Source organism: Rhinoraja longicauda, chromosome 3 (genome assembly GCF_053455715.1).
Source record: "Rhinoraja longicauda isolate Sanriku21f chromosome 3, sRhiLon1.1, whole genome shotgun sequence".
NCBI classification, from domain to species: Eukaryota; Metazoa; Chordata; class Chondrichthyes; order Rajiformes; family Arhynchobatidae; genus Rhinoraja; species Rhinoraja longicauda.
This window is the reverse complement of record NC_135955.1, coordinates 35,891,978-35,909,690: the sequence shown is the minus strand read 5'-3', so window position 1 is coordinate 35,909,690 and position 17,713 is coordinate 35,891,978. Positions and strand designations below refer to the sequence as shown.

Sequence of the window (17,713 nt, the reverse complement as noted above, 5' to 3'; positions counted from 1 at the left end):
AACTGCATAAAATTGCCCAATTGTATTTTGCAATTGAAAGGATCTTAAGTAATATACATTTTCTCCAATGTACAAAGTAAGGATAGTGCCTGGTGCAATTGCTTTTACTTCTTCAATCATCCAGATTAAAATTGATTCTGATACTTTGCCAGCACCTCTATTGCAGCCACATGGTGGGAAGGCTGAAACAAAATCAAAAACAATCTTTCAGATTTTACTCCAAAAGCCAAATAACACACAATGATCAAACTTTATTAGTTCTTCCAGGTGAAAGATTTTTGACCTGAGACCTGCTTAATCTACTGAGTATTTCTAGCATTTTTTACCTTATCTCGGTTGCAGCTTTTGTACTGACCTGCAGTTCTTGTACCAGTGCAATTATGCCACAATAAAGAAATTGCCTGGGGTATTTTCTCATCCAAGCAGTTGGAAGAAAAACTGATTTAATCCTCCTTCTCCCTTAATCTCTACCTCCCCTATATGAGCGGGAAGGGAACTGCAACAAAATAAGTGTTTTTCCTACTCCAGTCAATTTCTTATGATGGTAATGCCTGATTTGATTGAGGTTCAAGCTCGTGTTCTGATATGAGAATATGTCGATTCTGTACTTTTATAGTTTTAAGATGCTTTTCTGAGTATAATTTATTTTGAAGCAGATATTGTACTCCGCGATACCTCGATTATGAAGATCTTGAACGCAAATACTGGAAAAATTTGATCTTTGTAGCACCAATCTATGGAGCAGATGTCAGTGGCAGCCTCTATGATGAGGTAAGTAATTAGGTTATCAGATAATAAATACTCTGGTGACAGAGTACTTGTACATTTGGCATCTGTCTCATTTGTGCTGAAAGGAGTTTAGTCTTAACCACAGCGCATCACAAAATGGCAAATTGTACCTGGAGAGCATGTTCCAGCCTATTCTGTTTTTTTTATCTTCAGTATGTGGGTTGTGAATCCTAAATATTGAATGAAGCTTTTGTTGAGTGACAATCCATGGGGGAAAGAAATTCAGGTATTCTGAGGTGCTCCACGATGGGACTTCATCTGCTCTCCGCAGATGAGGTTCGTATCTTGCTCTCTGACCTGTGACAATGCAATCTATGAACTAATAACCCACCAAAGAATGCAAAATGTCAAATACAAATGCCCAATATGTATATCGCTTGTCTAGGTAGTATGCACATATTTAATGTCTCTTTTGTTGAATTATGTAAGTCTGGTTATTCCACCATGCATATTGGAAATTCAAGAAATCGAGTAAGTTTACTTAGTCTAATCCAAATTACCTTTACGCTCGGAAAATTTATCACCTGTTTTATTTATTTTGTATTGTCAAGGAAGCTTGAGTAAAACATCAATCAATTACATTATCCTTCGATTTAAAAAAAAAAGATTGATAATATTGTATATTCTATGTTTAGTTTTACTTTAAGTTTAAAAAAAAGATTAGCTGAGAATGGCTCTCTGTGAAAATGTACTTGTGTGACCATAACACCCATGTACAAGAAGTAATTTATTTTTTCTCAAAGGTACCTTCTCTCCTGGTGCTTCCATATAAAGTGGCTTCTCATACTTGACAATTGCGTCTGTCGCATTTCATAGTGTTCTTTTTTTCATGAGCTCATTATCCTCATTCCTAAACTCTGTCACTCAGTGCAAACATCTCAAATAATTCATTTGATCTTGGCATCTTATCTGACTCTTTCAATTCATTAACTCATTTACGGTTCAGCCCATTTCTTGATCATTCCCATGCATTATAATCCACCTGTTTCATTATTCTACCTTCCAGTGACATTTCCTTATTCATCGGTGGGAAGAATTGTGTCCTGTATTATTTTCAAACTTTCTAATTTTTGGTCTTTGATTAGCAACAACACTAGCTACAAAACTAATTGATCACATCCTTGTACTAATCCTAAAATAGACACAAAAAGCTGGAGTAACTCAGCGGGACAGGCAACATCTCTGCCTGTCCCGCTGAGTACTCCAGCTTTTTGTGTCTATCTTCAGTTTAAACCAGCTTCTGCAGTTCCTTCCTACACTTGTACTAATCCTGATGCACTAGTTCCCATTAAAACTATTACTCTTTTAATCTGGCTGTTTCCACACAACAGACCTTATCTCAGCTTCCTTAACTCCAAGAAATATAGTCTTGACAGGATATATCAGTCTTAATTAATCACCACTATATCTAAAGCACCAAAGCCACCTAGAGCAATTTTCTGATCATTTTTAGTAAAAGCTATGCCATGTTATGAGGCTCATCATGTTTCTGATGGTAATCTCTAGCTGCTTTTCTCTACCTTTTAAAGTTCTTTCTGCTGCCTCCTTTACCCTCACATCAAACAATTTGTGAGACTATTTGATCAGCTGCATTGCTTATTTTTCTGACCCAACAAGCTCACCTTTCATTTCACTGCACATCTTGTATGTGTATGTGACAAATAAACTTGACCTGACTTGACTGTTTGGAACATCATTAAGAAACAAGAGAGCACTGGTGAGCTTACTCATCGCAAAGGGACTGGCAGGCCAAGGAAGACCTCCACAGCTGATGACAGAAGAATTCTCTCTATAATAAAGAAAAATCCCCAAACACCTGTCCAACAGATCAGAAACACTCTTCAGGAGTCAGGTGTGGGTTTGTCAATGACCACTGTCCACAGAAGACTTCATGAACTGAAATACAGAGTCTACACTGCAAGATGCAAACCACTGGTTAGCTGCAAAAATAGGAAGTCCAGGTTACAGTTTGCCAAGAAATACTTAAAAGAGCAACCAGAGTTCTAGAAAAAGGCTTCGTGGACAGATGAGACGAAAATTAACATATCAAAGTGATAGCAAGAGCAGAGTATGGAGGACAGAAGGAACTGCCCAAGATCCAAAGTATACCACCTTATCTGTGAAACACGGTGGTAGGGGTGTTATGGCCTGCGCATGTATGGCTGCTGAAGGTACTGGCTCACTTATCTTCATTGATGAAACAACTGCTGATGGTAGTAGCATTATGAATTCTAAAGTGTATAGGCACATCCTATCTGCTCAGGTTCAAACAAATGCCTCAAAACTCACTGGCCGGCAGTTCATTCGACAGCAAGACAAAGATAAAACTGAAGGGGACTAACCCCCAAAACAAGCATAAGCTAAAGATGGCTGCAATACAGGCCTGGCAGAGCATCACCAGAGAAGACACCCAGCAACTGGTGATGTCCATGAATCGCAGACTTCAAGCAGTCATTACATGCAAAGGATATGCAACAAAATACTAAACATGACTTCTTTCATTTACATGACATTGCTGTGTCCCAAACATTAGGGTGCCCTGAAATGGGGGAACTATGTAATTTTTGCTGTAATTTCTACATGGTGAAACCAAAATGTATAAAAATGGCCTTTATTAAAATCTGACAATGTGCACTTTAATCACATGTGATTTTTTTTTCTATTCCAAATTTCAAATTGTGGAGTATAGTGGCAAATAAATAAATGATGGGGTCTTTGTCTCAAACATTATGGAGGGCACTGTATGTCTGCATTTGTAAGCTCATCACCGTGTGATTCTGATAACTCTTCCACAGCGATCCCGTCAGCTCACAAAGACTGTGTAGGATGCAAAACAGGGATAACATAAAACTATGGTATGGGTGATTGTTGGTCGGTGCGGATTCCATGGGCCGAAGGGCAGTGTTTCCGCACTGTATCTCTAAACTAAACTCTAAATTTTGCACTAATGTCTTGTTTTTACAGTTTTTTTTCTTTTCACTGTCTTGCATAACATATGTAATTTGGTTTTAGGTGTTTATCTATGTTTATGCATGCTGCTATAAGCATGATTTTCGTTGTACTTCTACTTCACCGTACTCCAGAGGACAATAAATTCAACTTGACCTCAATATTCCATGTCTATTGACAAACCCATAATTGTTTGCATCTTTGAAGAAATAACTGTTTTGAGTGACTGTTAAATTTATTTTGTGATTTTTAATTACAGAAAGTAGTGTTCTTGGTCTTTTTTTAAATCACTTTAATCTTTATTGGCTCAAAAGTGTTTAAAGCTGAAAAAATATATGATGTGCAAAAATTGTAGACCTGAGGTGTTTGCTTGGAGTGCCCTCTACTGGTATATGTGCAGTTTTGCAAAAACACCATAATTTTATTTTATGCTGAAGTTATTGCCAGTTCTTTTTACATCATTGTCTGTTGTAATTGCTAATTATCATTAAAATGTAAAGATAAATTTAACTTTTAACACTCTTTGTAGATGATGAATATACCTTGTTCAAATCCATTGCTTAATTTATTTACTAGTACGAATTTACCAAGATTTATTTTTTTCTTAAACCTCTTAATACAAAATGAATGTTGCCATTGAGCCACCTCAATATCAAAGGCAAAGATGCTGTTCCAGCAGATACTTAACACTGGTGGTTTTGCTAGATGACAGGAGTTTTCTGTATTTCATAGAAAGTTGATTAAAACGTGTGCTGGTTAGTAAGACTGCCCTGGAGTGCAGTGTGCAGATTTTGTCCCCTTATTTCTGGATTTCAGGAGAGAGGGTTGATTATATAACGTGTTGGCAACACCATTCTTGAGAACAGTGTGTAGATTTTGCCTGCTTATTTAAAAGAATATGATTTTTTTAAAGTGAATTTGACAAATGAGAGTGTGCGTGGAATAAGCCTGTATTCACTCCAGTTGAGAAGAAAGAGGTGATCTCATTCAAACTTTGAACATTCAATAGTGTTTTATTGTCAAAAGTTCTGAAGCAGAACAAAAGTCCGGAAACAAAAATTCTTACTTGCAACAGCACAACAAATAAGCAATAATACTGCAAAGACATCAAAACCACCAAGTCTATGTAGTTTGGAGTTTAGTTGGAGGTTATAGTGTTTAATAGCCTGATGATTGTTGGGAAGAAGCTGCTCCTGAATCTGGATGTTACAATTTTCAAGCTCCTATACCTTCCCGATGGCAGGAGAGAAATGACTGCGTGGCCAGTGTTGTGTGGGTCTCTGATGCTGGCTGTCTGTTTGAGGTTTCAATGCCTGTCGGTCCCTTCGATGGTGGGGAGGTCAGGACCCATGATGGACTGGGCACCCAATTTTCTTGGACTATTCTTACAGTATGCAACAGAAAGGTGACAGGAAAGATGTTCCCGAGTGTTAGGGAGCCGAGAATCAAGAACTATAGTCTCCAATTAAGAAGGGCCATTTAGGACTGAGATAGGAGAATTTTCTTTTATTTAGATGGTAACTCTTTGGAATTGTTTACCTTGGATGATTATAGAAGCAAAATAGAGAGAGATTCCTAGACATTAAGCAAATCAAGGTATGGGGATAACGTAGGAAAATGAAGCCAAGGTAGGAGATCAGACCATCTCGTGATAAACATGACAGCCAGTTCAAATTGTCATAAGGCCTACTTGTCCTATCAATATTATCATGATGTTATAGCTAAATCAAACTATATCAAAATGTCAAGTTTCACCTTAAATTTTTTATACATTCATGTCGTCCAGCATTTGATTGAATTATATTTTGAAATATATTTTTTTCCGCCTATTGTTTTTGTGTTGCCTCTGAAATGTTGACATTCTGAGGAATTACCTTGGATTCAATTAAGGTTAATGTGCACTTTAGAGGAGGATTTACTGCTCACACATCAACCTTATTGAAAAAGAATTGCAGTGCAATTTGCTGCTGGATCTATTTTCCACTTAATTTACTAAATTACAAATGTCTGTGTTCAGTTGGCAGATATGTTTAAAATATGTTTTTTAAAATTGTCAACATATTAAGAGCAAACAATGCAGTCTTCAAATTTCACTTTTCAACTCTGCTTCAGTCCAGGCGTCAAGTACGTAACCTTTATTACTGTGTTGTTGGATATTGATATTGATCACCATTTCCTTTTTCTACCATCGTACAATCTTCCCTTTTGACTTTCCCAGTTGAATCCCTGGACATCATGATGCTCCTTGTCATCTCCTCTGAACTTCTGAATCTACCTCCCGAACCTGCCTCTGAGCCATCCACAAACTAGCCCCTCGGATCTCTCTGACTTCGCTAACCTTAATAGTCCCTCTTTCCCCCCCACACTCCCCTCTCTCCTCTTTCCCCAGCGCTCCTCCTCTTCCTCCTCCTGTATCTTTTTTGTAAAAAAGACACAAAGTACGGGAGTAACTCAGCAGATCAGGCAGCATCCCTGAAGAACATATACAGGTGACATTAAAAATAAAACCCAGAAACATTACCTATCTACGTTCTCTAGAGATGCTGCCTGACCTGCTGAATTACTCCAGCACTTTGTGTCTTTTAAAAAAAATAAACCAGCATCTGCAGTTCTGTGTTGCTACTCTCTTATGTAAATTTGATTTCCTGCTGCATGTTGATAGGAAACTGTTACCAATGCAATTAATCTCTTGCATTGATTTGAACACTGTGTATGAGATGTACATGTTTGTAGGTTAATTGGCTTGGTATAAATGTAAAGTATCCCTAGTGTGTGTAGGATAGTGTTAATGTGCGGGGATCACTGGTTGGCGTGGGGTCGGTGGGCTGAAGGGCCCGTTTCCGCGCTGTATCTCTAAAAAAAAGAGAGGGACTGTTCTACTCCAAGCTACCTTTGGTGTTTGGCTCAATTTGTAACTGGATGAAGTTGCACAAAGGAATTCGTTTTTTATGGAATTGATTGTGTTTCTTGGCTCTGCCAAAAGACAACAAACTAATGTAATTTTTTTTTTGACTGATTAGTGTTTCAATGTCACTTCTGTTTTTCAGCACCTGAGCGCACTCTATGTTTATCGATCCCCATGATTAATTTCAAGTGTTATTCTTCTAGGATGTCGGTGAGTGGAATATCAGTCGTCTGAATACAATCTTGGATGTGGTGGCAGAGGAAAGTGGGATAGCTATTGAAGGCGTGAACACACCATATTTGTACTTTGGAATGTGGAAAACTACTTTTGCTTGGCACACGGAAGATATGGATCTGTACAGCATTAACTACCTGCATTTTGGAGAGCCAAAATCATGGTAAGTGACAGAGTTCAGTGGCATTTCAGGTTCATTTCTTGTTGTGTATTTTTAAGGATGAGGAAAGAAAACATTTTCATATTTCCCTGATGAAAAATATGCTGTTTAAAACTACTGCATACATTGAATGATACACAATTTTCAGTATGTGGATTTAGAACATTTTGCTGTGGGTGGAATTAAAAGTTTGTAGTGCTTCGATTCTTGTGTGTTGATCACTTGCTACTAATTTAAATTAAGATTGTATAAATTATAATGATAAATGAGAACATTGTGTTTTGTTTTGTGGTTTGCTGTTCTGCCTGAGTACAATAAACTAAAAAGTGCAGCAACGTTGTCATTGCAAGAAGCAGAAACAAAGAACTGCAGATGCTGGTTAATACACAAAAGGACACAAAATGCTGGTGTAACTGAGAAAGTTAGGCAGCATATCTGGAGAACAGGATAGGTGGCATGGCCCTTCTTCAGACTCTTTCCGATCAAGAAGATTTCAAGATCAAGATTTCAAGATTAATTTATTGTCACATGTACGAGTTAAGGTACAGTGAAATTTGAGTTACCATACAGCCATACTAAGTGAAAAGCAACAAGACACATAGCCACATAAAGTAAAATTTAACATAAACATCCACCACAGCGAATTCCATATTTCTCACTGTGATCGAAGGTAATAAAGTTCAGTCATCTTCCTCTTTGTTGACTCGCGGTCGGGGCTGTTGAACCATCCGTAGTCGCTGCAGCCGATGGTCCGATGCCCGAAGCCCTTGCTTCGGGATGATCGAAACTCCCCGCATCGGGACGGTTGAAACACTCTCCGCAGCATAGAGCTCCCGAGTCGGCCTCTTCTTACCAGAGATGTTAAAGTCCACAGGCCCTGCGGTTGGAGCTCTCTACAGGCGATCCTTGGCAAAGGAGCGCAGCTCCACGATGTTAAATGCCGCGCCAGTGGCTTGAAGTGCCAGGCCGGTCTCCAGGAAAGGCCAACTCCTCGATGTTAGGCCGCAGAGGGGACGGAGATACGATACAGAGAAAAATCGTATCTCTGTTGAGGTAAGAGATTGAAAAAAAGTTTCCCCCAATTCCTCCCCCCCCCCCCCACCCCCCCACATAAAACAAACCAAAAAACACTAAAACATACTTTTAACACTTACTTAAAATAATAAAAGCAGTAGAATGGACAGACAGACTGTTGGCGAGGCAGCCACTGTGGTAGCGCCATCCAATGGTCATGTCAAGGTCGAGACCCTTCTTCAGATTTGGAGGATCTTGATCTGAAATGTCACCTATCCATGTTCTCCAACGTTGCTGCCTAACCTACTGAGTTATTCCAGCACTTTGTGTCCTTTTGTCATTACAAGAATGTTGTTGAGTCAGTGCTGAAAGTGTGGGATTTGCTTGGATGTGATTTCATGGTGAGGTGAGCGTTGCATGTGTGTACTTGTTTGTGTCTTTGGTCTAGATGATAGATGATTTTGATGAAGTTTTTAACTGATATTCTTAATTTAAGAATAACAAATATAATGAAGTGCTCTGACACAATGTGGTGCAGATTGCAGCAAGTTCCTTGCCATTATATTTGAATATATAAATAGTTATCTTTGTGCGACAACTGAAAAGTTTCTTGAAAGCAGTGGCTAAATACCCAAGAGCTCATTTCAGCTATATTGTGGATGAAGAACCACTCAGAGACTGGAACAGTATCTGCAAAGGGTCTTTTGTTTCACCACTGCAAGCATGCATAGGGGGACCAGAAGCATAATGCATTTTGTGGGGGAGGTTAGATTCTCCCAGAGAATCGAAATTCATTTTATAGAATGATGAGATGGTTCACCAAGTGATTGGCAGCCCATCAGACATGAGCATAACCACTTTTGGTGATGCCCGGTGCTTAGGCCGCTTTTCTGAAGCCTTCATGGTCGTATACATAAGTTCAGACAAAAGGCCACTTTAGGTAGGTTCATGTTATAGTGGTGCCAGTTACCTTAATTTTCAAATGCATTGTGCTCCTGATACCTTGAGCGCTTTAGTAGTTGATTCCCAGCCATCTAATACATTTCAATAGACAATAGGTGCAGGAGTAGGCCATTCGGCCCTTCGAGCCAGCACCACCATTCAATGTGATCATGGCTGATCATTCTCAATGAGTACCCCGTTCCTGCCTTCTCCCCATACCCCCTGACTCTGCTATCCTTAAGAGCTCTATCTATCTCTCTCTTGAATGCCTATTTTCACACCTAATTACAACCCAATCATCTATTGTCTATGGTATTCTTAAATCATTTGTGTTTCCTGGCTCAGAGTATCAATGCATCTTTGTAAGTCTTGATGGACACAAAACGCTGGAGTAACTCAGTGGGACAGGCAGCATTTCTGGAGAGAAGAAATGGGTGAGGTTTTGGGTCGAGACCCTTCTTCAGACATCAGTGATGTAGATTTGTGTTAAATCGGCCCTTCAGCATATCAGTCAAAGTGGCTTATTATGTTCTCTGTATATTTGGCCACGTATCCCAGAATATCTCAAGACCCTGCCACATTTGCTGACTCTTTCATCAGTGCCTTGCTATTTAAAATTAGGATTTCTCAAACTGCAACTTTAGTCAAGGTATGTGGAAATACTGTGGTTAAGCTTCAAGAACCAATAATGATAGAAACATAGAAAAATAGGTGTAGGAGTAGGCCATTCAGCCTTTCCAGTCAGCACCGCCATTCAATATGATCATGGCTCATCATCTAAAATCAGTACCACGTTCCTGTTTTTTCCCAATATCCCTTGATTCCTTTCGCTCTAAGAGCTAAATCTCTTGAAAAAATCCAATGAATTGGCCTCCACTGCCTTCTGTGGCAAAGAATTCCACAGATTCACAACTTTGGGTGAAAAAGTATTTCCTCATCTTAGACAATAGACAATAGGTGCAGGAGGAGGCCATTCGGCCCTTCGAGCCAGCACCACCATTCAATGTGATCATGGCTGATCATTCTCAATCAGTACCCCGTTCCTGCCTTCTCCCCGTACCCCCTGACTCCGCTATCCTTAAGAGCTCTATCTAGCTCTCTCTTGAATGCATTCAGAGAATTGGCCTCCACTGCCTTCTGAGGCAGAGAATTCCACAGATTCACAACTCTCTGACTGAAAAAGTTTTTCCTCATCTCAGTTCTAAATGGCCTACCCCTTATTCTTAAACTGTGGCCCCTTGTTCTGGACTCCCCCAATGGGACTCCCCCAACATTGGGAACATGTTGATTTATTCACAAAATGCTGGAGTAACTCAGCAGGTCAGGCAGCATTTCGGGAGAGAAGGAATGGGTGACGTTTCGGGTCGAGACCCTTCTTCAGACTGAACATGTTTCCTGCCTCTAACGTGTCCAACCCCTTAATAATCTTATACGTTTCGATAAGATCTCCTCTCATCCTTCTAAATTCCAGTGCATACAAGCCTAGTCGCTCCAGTCTTTCAACATATGATAGTCCCGCCATTCCGGGAATTAACCTAGTAAACCTATGCTGCACGCCCTCAATAGCAAGAATATCCTTCCTCAAATTTGGAGATCAAAACTGCACACAGTACTCCAGGTGCGGTCTCACTAGGGCCCTGTACAACTGCAGAAGGACCTCTTTGCTCCTATACTCAACTCCTCTTGTTATGAAGGCCAACATTCCATTGGCTTCTTCACTACCTGCATGCTTCCTTTCAGTGACTGATGCACTAGGACACCCAGATCTCGTTGTAAGTCCCCTGTTCCTAACTTCAAGTCAAGTCAAGTCAAGTCAAATTTATTTGTCACATACACATACTCGATGTGCAGTGAAATGAAAGTGGCAATGCCTGCGGGTTGTGCACAAAAATAATTACAGTTACAATAAATAAAGTTAATAAGTTACTAAACATAGCACCAAAAAGTGTCGACAAAAATTTAGTCTCTGGGGTTATCAAAGTTGACAGTCCTGATGGCCTGTGGGAAGAAGCTCCGTCTCATCCTCTCCGTTTTCACAGCGTGACAGCGGAGGCGTTTGCCTGACCGTAGCATCTGGAACAGTCCGTTACTGGGGTGGCAGGGGTCCCTCATGATCTTGCTTGCTCTGGATCTGCACCTCCTGATGTATAGGTCCTGCAGGGGGACGAGTGTAGTTCCCATGGTGCGTTCTGCCGAACGCACTACTCTCTGCAGGGCCATCCTGTCCTGGGCAGAGCTGTTCCCAAACCAGACTGTAATGTTGCCGGACAGGATGCTCTCTACAGCCCCAGAGTAGAAGCAATGAAGGATCCTCTGCGACACTCTGAATTTCCTCAGTTGTCTAAGGTGGTAAAGGCGCTGCTTAGCCTTACCCACCAGTGCGGCAATGTGCGTTGCCCACGTCAGATCCTCTGCGATGCGGACTCCCAAGTATTTGAAACTGCTCACCCTATCCACAATAGACCCATTTATCTCCAGTGGCGTGTACGTCCTTGGATGTTTAGCCCTTCTGAAGTCCACAATCAGCTCCTTTGTTTTAGTGACATTCCAGAGGAGGCTATTGTCCTGACACCAGAGTGCCAGATCAGCCACCTCCTCCCGGTAGGCCTTCTCATCGTTGTTGGAGATCCGGCCCACCACCACAGTGTCATCAGCAAACTTGATGATGGAGTTTGAGCTGAACCTGGCCCTACAGTCATGTGTGTACAGGGAGTACAATAGGGGGCTAAGGACGCAGCCCTGGGGGGATCCTATGTTCAGGGTGAGGGAGCTAGATGTGTGTTCCCCCATCCTGACCACTTGGGGCCTGGCAGTGAGAAAGTCCAGGACCCAGGCACACAGAGGGGTGCTAAGCCCCAGTTCCAGCAGCTTCTCAACCAGTCTGCTGGGGACTATTGTGTTGAATGCTGAACTAAAGTCAATGAACAGCATCCTCACATAGCCCCCCTGGCTGTCCAGATGAGAGAGAGCGGTGTGTAGAACCTGGGAGACCGCATCATCCGTGGACCTGTTCGGACGGTATGCGAACTGTAGTGGGTCCATGTTGCGAGGAAGGTGGGCGCAGATGTGCTTCTTGACTAGCCTCTCCAAGCATTTCATGACAACCGAGGTGAGGGCCACCGGTCGGTAGTCATTTAAACACGCTGGAGAGGCATTCTTTGGCACCGGTACAATGATGGATCTTTTGAAGCATGCAGGGACCACGGACTTTGCCAAGGAGAGGTTGAATATTGTGGTGAGCACTGGAGCAAGCTGAGTAGCACAAGACTTTAGTACTCGCCCAGATATACCATCTGGGCCTCCAGCTTTCCTCGTGTTCACACGCGTCAGAGCCCACCTCACCTCATGCTCGGACACCGAGAATGTGTGCACATCCCCGGCGGTGGATCCCCCTCCAGCCTCGCTAGCCAGCGCCCCTTCAGATAATACTCTGCCTTCCTATTCCTACCACCAAAGTGGATAACCTCACACTTATCCACATTAAACTGCATCTGCCATGCATCCGCCCACTCACACAACCTGTCCAAGTCACCCTGCAACCTCATAGCATCTTCATAAACCTGCTGTTTATTTACTTTTCAAATTGGCAAATGGCTATCTCACAAAATATTTTTTGTTAAATTTTCATGGAGAAAACTTGTGTTAAGCCAAAGATTTGATTGTGTTGTACACCAGGGAGCACCCCCCCCCCCCCTCACTGTTTTAAGAAAAAAATGACGATAGTTCTGTATGTCTTTAAATAAATATCCATCCTATTATAACAACGTTTCTGAACATTTTGTCTACTCCATTGTCCACTTAGTTGACAGCGATCATAAGTTAAATGCGATGGGAAGATGTGACTAGTGGTGGGATCCCGTTAGAGGTGGCAAAAATATCAGAGGATTATGTGCTCTTTGTGACGGCTGACGGGGTGAAAGGTGAGGACTAGGAGGACTCTGTCCCTGTTGCGACTGGGGGAGGGGGAACAAGAGCAGTGCTGCGGTATATCGAGGAGACCTGTGTGAGGCCCTCATCTGTGATTGAAGAGGGGAATCCTCGTTCACTAAATGAGGAGATCTCGTATGTCCTGATATGGAACATCTCATCTTGGGCGCAGATGCGGCGTAGACGGAGAAATTGAGATTAGGGGATAGAGTCTTTGCAGGAGGCAGGATGGGAAGAAGTGTAGTCTAGATTGTGGTGGTAATCAGTGGGTTTGTAATAGACTAACTACTTGAGTTAACTCAGCGGGACAGGCAGCAAATCTGGAGAGAAGAAATAGGTGGCATTTCAGACCCAAAACATCACCCATTCCTTCTCTCCAGAGCCTGTCCTGCTGAGTTACTCTACCATTTTGTGTCTGTCGTCGGTGTAAACCAGCATCTGCAGTTCCTTCCTATACATACATACTTTTGTACACTGGAAGCGGCTAGGCTTGTATACACTTGTATACACTGGAATTTAGAAGGATGAGTGGGGATCTTATCGAAACATATAAGATTATTAAGGGGTTGGACACGTTAGAGGCAGGGAACATGTTCTCAATGTTGGGGGAGTCAGGGGGTACGGGGAGAGGGCAGGAACGGGGTACTGATTCAGAATGATCAGCCATGATCACATTGAATGGTGGTGCTGGCTCGAAGAGCCGAATGGCCTATTCCTGCACCTATTGTCTATTATCTATTGTCTATTATTGTTTTGGTTAACACAGCTTTTTAATGAGGTTGCACTTGACATCTGTGTTGCAGCTGGCATCACTATCACAGCTGAAGTATCCTGTTATATTCAGAAGCTCCACTGGATCAGGATATAGTTCTATCTGATCCTGATTAGGATCAGTTCACTGCGGTGGTTTCTTATCTAAAAGTAGTGCAAAAATTGTCATAATCTACTGATAACACAGAAAAAAAAGTTCTGTAAAATTGTGTTCTTAATAAAAATTGACATGTAAAGTTGTAATGGAATTTGAAATATTTTGTTTATTTTTTCTGCAGAATATAAGCTTGAAACATGCCGTTTCTACCCCACCTATGGATGGTACAATGATGTGCTTTTAAATAAAAATCAGAGCTTGTCCAATTTGTGGATTTTATCGATCATGCATTTTTAAAAAGTTTAAAAACTTGCGTGAGGAAAGTTTTTTTAGCTGTGATTTTAAGAAACACAAACGAGTAGCATTATATGTTAAGTGGAAGCATAACAAATTAAATTGTATTTTATTGTTGGCATATCTATTGAACTGCTTCTATCTATTGAACTGCTTCCCAAACTTAGCCAAATAAACAAAAAAGTTATTTTTCAAAGAAATCCAGGGGTGCTATTAAAAAAAAGTCACCCTTTGCTGCATTCATGCTACACACAGGTTAAACATTTATTAAAATACAACATTAAACTCAAAGGCGGAGCGCCATGATAATTTATTTACATGTGTTCAACTTTAGCAGAGATCATAAATCGAAAAAAACGAGCAAAAAAAACTTGCTGGAGTAACTCAGCAGGCCAGGCAGCATCTGCGGAGGGAAATGGACAGTTGATACATAACATAACATAACAGAACTTTATTGTCATTCGGTATTACTACCGAACGAAATTTCAGCAGTCACAAAACACAGCAAAAAAGAAAAGAACACAGGACACACGACCCCAACACAAACATCCATCACAGTGACTCCAAACACCCCCTCACTGTGATGGAAGGCAACAAAACTTCCACTCTCTTCCCCCCACGCCCACGGACAGGCAGCTCGACCCCTACCGAGGCGACCGACACGCACAGCCCCCGCAAGGGGATGGAAAGCCCCGCGGCCGAGCCGCACCGGGCACTGAAACGTCCCACGGCCGAGCCGCGCCGGCAATGTTAAGTCCCGCGGCCGAGCAGCGCCGGGCGATGGAAGGCCCCGCGGCCGCGCCGGGCACTGAACCGTTCCGCGGCCGAGCCGCACCGGGCGATGGAAGGCCCCGCAGCCGACCGCACCGAGCGCTGAACCGTCCCGCGGCCGTACCGGGCGATGGAAGGCCCCGCGGCCGAGCCGCGCCGGGCACTGTTCGGTCCCGCGGCCGAGCCGCGCCGGACGATGGAAGGCCCCGCGGGCGATGGAAGCCCCCGCGGCTGAGCTGCGCCCCGGAGACATAATAAAATAAAGGTTTCCCCCACCCCACCCGCTCCCCGCTCCCCCCCCCCCCCCCCCCCACACACACACATACACAGCCAAAAAAACAGAAACAAAAACCATTCCAACACCGACACAAACAAAAAAAAAAGGGAAAAAAAGATAAACAGACTGCCAGAGAGCCGCAGCCGTTAGAGAAAGACTAGTGGGAAGAAGGGCTTCATTTGTTCATTTCCCTCCACTGGTGCTGCCTGACTGGCTGAGTTTCTCTAGCAGTTTGTTTTTTTGATATAGAATCCAACATCTGCAGCCTTTTGTGTCTTATTATAAAAAGGGAAATCTCAGAAACACTCAGTAAGCTGTACAACATCTGCAAAAAGAGTGGATATATTCTTTGTTTTTTACATGACAATGAGCTTTTGTTGTATTATCTGATTTTGCTAGTATATTGCTGGGGCAAATTGTATATTAAAAGCAAAATACTGAACGTGTTAGAGACCTGAAATAAAACTTGAAAATATTCAACAGGAACGGTATCTTCTTGGAGGCACAAACAGACCTAATATTTGCCATTGATACATTACTTTAAAAATGTTTTAAGCAACATAGCAGTGAAATGGAAGGGATGAAAAGAGAAAAAGGAAAGACTAACAAGCTGCAAAGAAGGTGGGATAAATGTTAAAAGGGGTGATGTGGAAGAGCAGAATGGGATTTTAACAGTACAGGTTAAACCAAAAAAGTGGATCAGGGAGATGTAGAAAGGCAATAATAGAGCCAGTACAAAGGCTGTCAGCAGATGTCAGAAAATAATCAAAAATTGAAATATGCCATTATACTCCTTGAATTTACATTGAGGTTTGTTTGTAGGAGATTGAGGGCAGCAAGATCATAATGGAAATGGAGTAGAGGATTAAAACAAACAAGCAGCTGAAATTTTAGATTCATGATGTGGGCTGAATAGAATTGTTTTGCAAATTGTCCACTGATTTTCCCTAATGAACTCTATGGTAATGCTCTGAAGTCTCTGTTAATTTAGAAAAGTTATCAAGGCTTCAGTGCCTTGCAGATAATCTTGAGGTCAAACAGAAAGGAAACCTCAATAATGCACAGTAAAAAATGTTGAAACATTGGAAAGCAAAATACTGTGAATGCTGGAAATTGGAAATAAATCTGAAATGCTGGAAATACTCAGCAGGCTATGCAAGGAGAAATAAGTGGTTAATATTTCGGACCATTGTGTGAAAGTGTTTTGGGAGTCACTGCTTTAGATCTTGTGTGAATGAAAGTTGTAGTTATAGTAACTTGATTTTTAGTTTCACCAGCCATACAACTGAGTGCACATTTGGTTTTGCGGGTGGGTTTCAGTTACAGTTGTGGGTGCATGTGGAAAGCATATTCAGGAGATGCAGGGATGTAATATGAGTTATACGGTGCATGTAAAAATGTATGTGTATACACAGACAAGCACACATAAACATCGGCTATAGTTCTCAAGCATACCTCTGTGAATCAATGCACATCAGACTAGCGAACGCAGCATATTGAATGGATAAAGATACCTACAGGAGATGTTTTAGGGTGTAGGAATTGTGGGAAGGAAGAAGTTTTTGGGAGAGATATTGCTTCTTTGCTTATGTGCATAAATATTATCAAATGGAGAATAGTTCTTGGGGGATTTTGAAAAACCAAACCAGGTATTATTAAAGTTGATAAAACTGCATAAAACTGAAAGAGGAGGGGAAAAAAGTGTTTGATGCTGGCGTCGTGCAGAAGTTGACTGTTGATGAGCCACTGAAAGTGGAGGTTAGTGAGTGGAAAATTAGTTCAGTGAGATCTGTATCTTGGGAAGGCAGCATATTCTGTATAAGGGAAGGCAGCATATTCTCAGCTAAAGGAATGTGACTTAGATGGTTGTAGTCCTTGAATTTCTGAATTCAGATATTTTGTCATTGGATTATCATATGGCATCTTTTGCATATTGCCCTATTGCAAGTTCTGTTACACATAGATAAATGGGCGGCACGGTGGCGCAGCGGTAGAGTTGCTGCCTTACAGCGAATGCAGCGCCGGAGACTCAGGTTCGATCCTGACTACGGGCGCCGTCTGTACGGAGTTTGTACGTTCTCCCCGTGACCTGCGTGGGTTTTCTCCGAGATCTTCGGTTTCCTCCCACACTCCAAAGACGTACAGGTATGTAGGTTAATTGGCTGGGCAAATGTAAAAAAAAAAAAATTGTCCCCAGTGTGTGTAGGATAGTGTTGATGTGCGGGGATCGCTGGGCGGCGCGGACCCGGTGGGCCGGAGGGCCTGTTTCCGCGCTGTATCTCTAAATCAAAAATCAAACGTTCAAACATGCAGGATTGGTTCATTACGAGCAAAACGATTGCTTTCCTGGTTTTGTCTATGAAATTTAGCAAAGAAGATCCGTTTGAAATAAAATTTCTTCTGAAAACTTCTTCTGAAAGTGTTACAAGGAAATTCTCGTGACAATCCTTCACACTTTCTAGGAAATGTTGTAAATGGAGGTCTCTAAGAGATTAGAGCTTTTAGTTTTGAATACATCAGTAAGAGTGATATTATTAGCGAGGAGGTGGGATTAAGTGCCTCACTACTTTGGAATCTTGTGTA

The 17,713-nt window shown here is 41.8% G+C and overlaps 1 protein-coding gene across 3 annotated transcripts in view; it reads left to right on the top strand.

Moving 5' to 3' along the window:
• Positions 1-17,713, top strand: part of LOC144591911 (lysine-specific demethylase 4C-like) — a 265,572-nt gene that overhangs the window by 29,761 nt on the left and 218,098 nt on the right. For 2 of the 3 annotated variants that reach the window (XM_078395926.1, XM_078395928.1), the window contains exons 4-5: positions 654-771; positions 6,847-7,040. In XM_078395926.1, the coding sequence (XP_078252052.1) occupies positions 654-771; positions 6,847-7,040 (312 nt within the window). The remainder of the gene's footprint in view (positions 1-653; positions 772-6,846; positions 7,041-17,713) is intronic. The other variant, XM_078395927.1, reaches the window with a different exon arrangement.